Source organism: Trichomycterus rosablanca, chromosome 18 (genome assembly GCF_030014385.1).
Source record: "Trichomycterus rosablanca isolate fTriRos1 chromosome 18, fTriRos1.hap1, whole genome shotgun sequence".
In the NCBI taxonomy this organism is placed as follows: domain Eukaryota; kingdom Metazoa; phylum Chordata; class Actinopteri; order Siluriformes; family Trichomycteridae; genus Trichomycterus; species Trichomycterus rosablanca.
Genome location: NC_086005.1, coordinates 11,467,553 through 11,475,629, shown reverse-complemented (window position 1 = coordinate 11,475,629; position 8,077 = coordinate 11,467,553). Strand labels below are relative to the sequence as shown.

General features: G+C 43.1%; 1 protein-coding gene across 3 annotated transcripts in view; it reads right to left on the bottom strand.

Moving 5' to 3' along the window:
- Nucleotides 1-652: 652 nt before the first annotated feature.
- The window catches only part of usp25 (ubiquitin specific peptidase 25), a 39,854-nt gene continuing 32,429 nt past the window's right edge, over nt 653-8,077 (bottom strand). For all 3 annotated transcript variants that reach the window (XM_063014783.1, XM_063014785.1, XM_063014784.1), the window contains 2 exons: nt 5,284-5,479; nt 653-1,498 (listed from right to left, as the gene is read on the bottom strand). In XM_063014783.1, coding sequence (XP_062870853.1) covers nt 1,320-1,498; nt 5,284-5,479 — 375 coding nt within the window. In that variant the 3' untranslated portion in view covers nt 653-1,319. The remainder of the gene's footprint in view (nt 1,499-5,283; nt 5,480-8,077) is intronic.

Here is an 8,077-nt window from a genome sequence, read left to right as displayed (position 1 = left end):
AAAAAATGCAGTCGGTACTGCACGTGTCGGAGGGGGCGTGTGTCAGTTGCAAAGCTCGTCAGTCAGCACTGGAGGGTTGTATCGGTAGAGGGGAAGCGTAATGCAATCAGGGTAATTGGATACGACTAGATTGGGAGGAAAATTGTGGGAAAAAATTGGCACAGATGCCAGAGATAAATATTCATATTCAGGCAATCAGGTGGTGCAGCTGTTAGTGTTGGAGCCTCACAACTTCACAACGATAAGATCCTGGATAATACGTGTATGGACTTATCCTGTGTCCTTTGGGCATTAAGTTTTACCATTTACCTGTCTAGAAACAAGCCAGTAGGTAGACTGGCTGCTCCTAGATGTGAGTGAATAAGTTTGTGTGTGATGCCTTGGATCAGACAGGCACCGTGTGGCCAGAAATGGAGGTTTGGCTTTTGGTCCTACACCATTTCACTAGACAGTACCAATAAATGTACCTGTCGGTGCCTGTAGGGCAGAGAGTGGCTCTGTATCTGTCAGTGCCAGGTGAACATTTGGACATTGAGCATGGTGTAAAGCACTCTGAACAGTTTGATGGATTGCCGAATGCTAATATTATCTCATGAAGAATGTTCCACTCCCATCACCCAAGAAACACGGCACACTTTCATTTAAAACCCACTTAAATCAAAATAAGCTTTAATTGAGCAAAACAGGTTTCTGGCCTAAAAGCGCCATAAATAAAACTTTATTCTCTCAATGTATTAACAAGCCGCGGGGGGTCCGTGGCTGCCTGCAATAGCACTTCAAAGCTTTGAGAGCTGCAGTCCTCAGGTCAAGAGACCTTTACATCACATCTCTATACATCTCAAGCCATCTGTGTATCTCCTGGTCATTGCGTTCAGTCCCGTCCTTTAGAAAAAATCAAACAAAATGCAATAATGCTGTAATAAAGGGGATGGCAGAACAGCAGGTCTTTGCTTTTCACTTCAAAAAGGGCCGCCTGTGAAAAAAGCGATTGATGGACGAAAAAAAAACAAAAAACATAAAAACAAACCAATAATAAAACAAAGAAAATCCTCAACCTCACTTGACAACGTTGGAGCAGCATACTGCATATTCTAAGCTCTTATTGTGAATGTTTTAATTCTGCATTGTTAATGCTCATTCTCGTTCTTCTCTGCAAGCCCCCTGAGCCACATTAGCTTTAAATCGTGAGTGAAATCTCCAACTGATAATGATAAGAATAATAAAAAACGATAGCAGCAATAAAATAACTAAGATGGGTAACAGCCGAAGCAGCCCTGCTTTGGAGAAAGGCGTCGGGTTGAGAACAGTCCGTGAGCGACTCATCTGCCGTCGGCTGGCGTCCGTTTGACCATCAGCGAGGCCATGACTCGGCCGAAGCGCTCGCACAGCTCCAGCGTGGAGTATTGTGGCAGCTTTGGCGGATCTGAGAAGCTCCTGATCTCCGTCGAGCAGTCGAGTAGCTTGGGGAGGAAGTCTGTCAGCTTCTCCTGGAGACTGGCTGCAAGAAGGAATTAAAGTTCAGGGATAAATACACAAACAGGTAAAATTCCAATAGTATGTGGACACCTGACCATGAGCTTGTCAGACATCCCATTCTAAAACATCTATAACATCTGGCATAAGTCTTCTGGTGTCTGTGGGAATTAATTTATATTGATCATTTGTATAGCTAATGTTAGACGAGAAAGCCTGGCTTGCAACAGAAGTTCAAATTCATCCTAAAGGAGTCTGGTTTGTGTGGGTCAAGCTCTTCAAACTCAGCTATAATATACCTCTTTTGCCAACAGTTGTGGCTATACCAGTTATGGCTGATGAAGTGATCAAAACAAATGACCAATCTGTCAGTCTGGTTCCCCTTAAACTGACAGTTCTAACTATAATTGTAACCTAAAGAGACATAAAGCAATGAAATGGTGATAGGACGGCAACATACTATCAAAATGAATGCACACAAAGCGCATAAGACTCCAAGGGGGTGATTGGGAACTCCAAGGGAGCACAGCAGGAAATTGCACAAACCTGTTAACTACTGCAGGGATGCAGGGTTCTAATCCAAAGGGGTGTTTCCAGCTAGTCAGACATCTACATACATACAGTGTATCACAAAAGTGAGTACACCCCTCACATTTCTGCAGATATTTAAGTATATCTTTTCATGGGACAACACTGACAAAATGACACTTTGACGCAATAAAAAGTAGTCTGTGTGCAGCTTATATAACAGTGTAAATTTATTCTTCCCTCAAAATAACTCAATATACAGCCATTAATGTCTAAACCACCGGCAACAAAAGTGAGTACACCCCTAAGAGACTACACCCCTAAATGTCCAAATTGAGCACTGCTTATCATTTTCCCTCCAAAATGTCATGTGATTTGTTAGTGTTACTAGGTCTCAGGTGTGCATAGGGAGCAGGTTTGTTCAATTTAGTAGTACAGCTCTCACACTCTCTCATACTGGTCACTGAAAGTTCCAACATGGCACCTCATGGCAAAGAACTCTCTGAGGATCTTAAAAGACGAATTTTTGCGCTACATGAAGATGGCCAAGGCTACAAGAAGATTGCCAACACCCTGAAACTGAGCTGCAGCACAGTGGCCAAGATCATCCAGCGTTTTAAAAGAGCAGGGTCCACTCAGAACAGACCTCGCGTTGGTCGTCCAAAGAAGCTGAGTGCACATGCTCAGCGTCACATCCAGCTGCTGTCTTTGAAAGATAGGCGCAGGAGTGCTGTCAGCATTGCTGCAGAGATTGAAAAGGTGGGGGGTCAGCCTGTCAGTGCTCAGACCATACGCCGCACACTACATCAAATTGGTCTCCATGGCTGTCACCCCAGAAGGAAGCCTCTTCTGAAGTCTCTACACAAGAAAGCCTGCAAACAGTTTGCTGAAGACATGTCAACAAAGGACATGGATTACTGGAACCATGTCCTATGGTCTGATGAGACCAAGATTAATTTGTTTGGTTCAGATGGTCTCAAGCATGTGTGGCGGCAATCAGGTGGGGAGTACAAAGATAAGTGTGTCATGCCTACAGTCAAGCATGGTGGTGGGAATGCCATGGTCTGGGGCTGCATGAGTGCAGCAGGTGTTGGGGAGTTACATTTCATTGAGGGACACATGAACTCCAATATGTACTGTGAAATACTGAAGCAGAGCATGATCCCTTCCCTCCGGAAACTGGGTCGCAGGGCAGTGTTCCAGCATGATAATGACCCCAAACACACCTCTAAGACGACCACTGCTTTATTGAAGAGGCTGAGGGTAAAGGTGATGGACTGGCCAAGCATGTCTCCAGACCTAAACCCAATAGAACATCTTTGGGGCATCCTCAAGCGGAAGGTGGAGGAGCGCAAAGTCTCGAATATCCGCCAGCTCCGTGATGTCGTCATGGAGGAGTGGAAAAGCATTCCAGTGGCAACCTGTGAAGCTCTGGTAAACTCCATGCCCAGGAGAGTTAAGGCAGTTCTGGGAAATAATGGTGGCCACACAAAATATTGACACTTCAGGAACTTTCACTAAGGGGTGTACTCACTTTTGTTGCCGGTGGTTTAGACATTAATGGCTGTATATTGAGTTATTTTGAGGGAAGAATAAATTTACACTGTTATATAAGCTGCACACAGACTACTTTTCATTGTGTCAAAGTGTCATTTTGTCAGTGTTGTCCCATGAAAAGATATACTTAAATATCTGCAGAAATGTGAGGGGTGTACTCACTTTTGTGATACACTGTACATGATTAGCTATGTGCAAGTCCTGTCTAGGGTGTGTTACTTCTTTGTGCCGTGTGCTTTTGGGGTAGCCACGCTGAGAGACCCACGCTGCTCTTGACCAAGATAAGGGGTGGTAAACTATGAAAATGAACGAATGAATGAATAAAAAGATTCCAAGGTTGCCATCACATACAGTTCTCCAACAATTGTTTGACCCCAACTATTAAATACCTTGATATTGGGTGTCATTTACTGAAATATAGTCAGGGTTAGATATGTCTGCTTATAAAGGGTGTCCCAAAATTCACGCAAGAAGTAATTTTGATAGAGAACACAGGTTTTTAATTAAAAATTGTTAATTTTTAATTGATTCATAAAGTACACAGTATAGGGTTATGTATGGAATAGCATATCGGGTAAATGGCCTCCACGGCTTTGCTGGCACATACGCACTCTTTTGTCGAAATTTACATTTACATTTTCAGCATTTAGCGGACGCCTTTATCCAAAGCGACTTACAGTTACAGGTTACAGTTACAGTATACAGTCTGAGCAATTGAGGGTTAAGGGCCTTGCTCAAGGGCCCAACAGCAGCAACCTGGCAGTAGTGGGGCTTGAACCAGCAACCCTCTGATCACTGGTCCAGTACCTTAACCACTAGACTACAGCTGGCCCATGAAATTTTCCATGACTGTTTTGCATAAATGTGGCTGAATTTCGTTGATACAGCGCTCAATTTCCTCCTTCAAGGCGTGGGTGGTCGTGGGCTTAATGGCATAAACCTTAGACTTCAAAAAAACCCAAAGAAAAAAGTCCAACGGCGTTAAATCGCATGATCTTTACCGCACAAATGGCGCCAAATTCAAATCTTGTGTGAATTTTGGGACACCCTATATAAAAAAAATGAATACTTAGGACACTTAGATCATTTTCAGTGATCCGAAAAGTTTGTTTGCAGTTGTTGCTGCAACAAGTGGCACAACCAGTTATTAATTATAGTGTGGCAATAACGTTTTGCATGGGTGATATAGGGTTTATTTATTTATTAGAATTTTAACATCATATTTTCCACTTTGGTTATGTTCATGACAGAACAGGTAGTTACAGGTTACGCATGATTCATCAGTTCAAGTTCAACGTCAAACATCGTCACAGGCAATTTTTGTATCTCCAATTCACCTCACTTACATGGCTTTGGACTGTGAGAGGGAACCCGGGGCATTAAGGTGTAACCCACACAGGTACAGGGAGAACATGCATACTCAGCAAGGACCTGGACTGCTCTACCAGCGAATCGTACTTATGACCTCCTTGTTGTGAGGTGACAGTGGTACCCACTGAGTAAATGGTCATGTGGGTGATATAGGAGTTGCAAAACTTTCATTAAAATTTCACCCCGTTTTATATCACTTGTAATAAGCATTAAACATGGAGCCCTAAACTTTAATGTTTTTAGATTCACAGCACACAACAAATCTTGGCTGATCTACATTTCAGGTAAGAGAGAAGCTGTTCCAGGTGCCTGTTTTCCACCCAAGTGGTGGTCAGTTTGTGCTTTTCCACTTACGCTCCATTTCCTGGCCAAGATAGGAGCACCAGCGGTTCCTCATGTCTTCCACGGCAACCATGTCTTTCTCCTCTGTCTCATCTAAAAGCAGAAGCGGTATGCATAGCACCACCAGCTCGTTCATGATGCTTAGGCCACTGTTCACTTCCGGCTCCTCGCCAGTCTCAAACAGTGCAGCCGCATGCTCGTTCAGCTTCTGTAAACATCATACACACACACACACACATAAAATAAGAAACATAAGATCATCTAACACAACACTGTGAACTTTCAGCCCTAGTTCTCCTCTTAGCTAAAGAAATGCTGCTGAGCCTTTTTTTCCATTATTGACGCAAGGGCTGACGTGCCTGCTGATGCGCTCCCGGCTTTTGCACGCCGCTCTCGAGAGCCTTTGCAGCACAAGCAACCTTGTTGACCTTGCAGGCCTCTGCGAGTCGACTGCGGAATTAGCCAATAGGTGGGTGCTGCATTAAAGGAGGAAAAAGCACCACAGTGCATTAGCTATGTCAATGTTAGCAGTATTTTCAATTAAAGCAGAACAGCAAGGGAACCAGCCAGGCTTGAGAGGAGGCCAGGTCTCCTGCACAGTTCCAAAAGTTGAAACGAGGACAACGGCCCGGTAATGTGTTTACATTTACAGCAGCGTCTGTTTCCTAGTCGCAGCCCAATGATTACATTAGGAGCACAATAGCAGAGTAGGGTTACTGGGTGCAGACCTGGGCCACCTAAGTTCTTAGAACCAGCACCCAGTCACAGAAAGCACCACAGAGTGGAAAACGGCTGATGATTATTCGATAAAAAAAAAAAAAAAAAAAACTGACAGGGAATTTAAACACCACAACCTCTGATCGTCCATTCGTTCGTAAATGTGACAGAAAACAAAAAACAAACTGTGTGTGACTTCAAAGATCAGTTTAGCAATACAGTGTCTACAAAAGCCACTCCGGTGGCTGGAGGGTTTCAAACAGGCTAAACAAGCTGAATAAGGAATGGAAAAGACCAGAGGGATTCTCAATGGCTATCATAGGTCATTACATGATGTATTCAAAACACGTGGTTTATCCAGATGTTTGAAATGTACCAGAGCAGCAAAATGTAAGCCATTATCAAATTAAAATCAATCACTGATTTAGCACTAGAAGCTCGAATTAGAGCTGAAATACTGAAAAAGCCCAGAACTACACAATATGGCCAAAAGTAAAGTTGACCGCCCTGACAGTTTCAGCCACTTCAATTGCTAACAAATAAATAAATACTTAAACAAAATAACTCATTTGTTTAAAACATTCGGCGCGTTTCCTTTTCCTCACATGTCTGTGTCCTTCTAAACAAATCACAGTCCATAAAAACTGAGTCTGAAGTTGAAAAAATGTGAAGAGACTGCAGAAACACTGATATCAACCCTACTGAAGAGCATTGGGATGAACTGGAATGTCAACTGAAATTTCCACACACAATCCAAACAGTATGGAAAGCCATCAGTGAAGCATTGAATCTGGTATAGGAGCAAAGAAAAACAACTCCAGATTAATGTCCATGTCTTTGAGATAGGGATGTCAGAAGCTGGTGGTCAGGTGTCCACATACTTTTGGTAACGTTGTGTATTGTGTTGTTCTGAATGCACATTTTAAATATGCAAAAATCAGAACTGGGTCGGTTGCTAGTAGTCCCATCTTTTATCTTTCATTTTTGGCACTGAGACCACTGATTACAGCATTCTGTTTCCAGCCAGAATTCCAAATCACATGATATGACTGACCAATCACAGAACTCTCTTAATGGCCTTAGAATCGCTTGCTTTTACGCACATCGCATTCCAAATAGGAGTTGGCTTAAGCGAGCGCCAGTTCCTTGTTTTAAGGTTTTACACATGTTTAAATCAACCAAACTCTGGGACTCAGGTACAGAAAAAATTTGCAAGTGAGAAGACACCCCAGGTGACCCCGAGTGACCATAGAACACTGGGTTCTAAGCTTGTAGTTCCCTTCTCTTTAGGTGATCTGCACCTGTGCTCAATTAAACGAACTTCAATTTATCATATTTAGCTGTACCAAAGATCACCTGGTATTTCACCTGGGCTTTTTGAAATGCCCAAATGTACCAAACTTTGGGGTCTAATAAGACCTGAGTTTGGCGGGTCTGTGAGAGACCACAACCTAGAGACCACAACCTTCATCTTAAGTGACAACAAACTAGTACACATTGGGAACTAAATTCCACTTTTGTAGTCTCCTTCTCTTAAAGTCTCTATGCATAAATGCTACTTCTGTCATGCTCAAACCAAACAGGTTTAAGGAAAATTTTCTAAACTAGAGAATGTGGTTAGCATTAGAACTCAATACCATGGGGTCTGCTTAGTAGCACAATGTAATGAAAGCAAAGCGTAGCTTATGAAAGTGACCAGTAGTGAAAATGAACCCAAGGACCTCAAAACCACTGTTACAGTGCGGCACCCAATCTATCAGCTGTACCACCATGCTGGTGCTCAAAAGTGCTCCTCTGATGCTCTATGTGGCATCCCAAAACAAAAGGACATTGTAAAATAATAATTATATTATAATATAACAAGCAGAATACAGCTATCAGAAAATACTGTTTATGGGTGCTTGTGTGGCACAACGGTCTAACAGGCCACCGTGGAGAGCTCGAGCTCCCTCTGAGGGAGGGAAGGTCGGAAGGGTTTTTCGTTGTCTTTGAAGAAACGCAATCTCAGAGACTGGTCGAAGCTCAGTATTAGTGGTTGGGGGTTCACAAGGGGCATAGTGTGACACTCTGTATGAGGTATGGCTGTCTG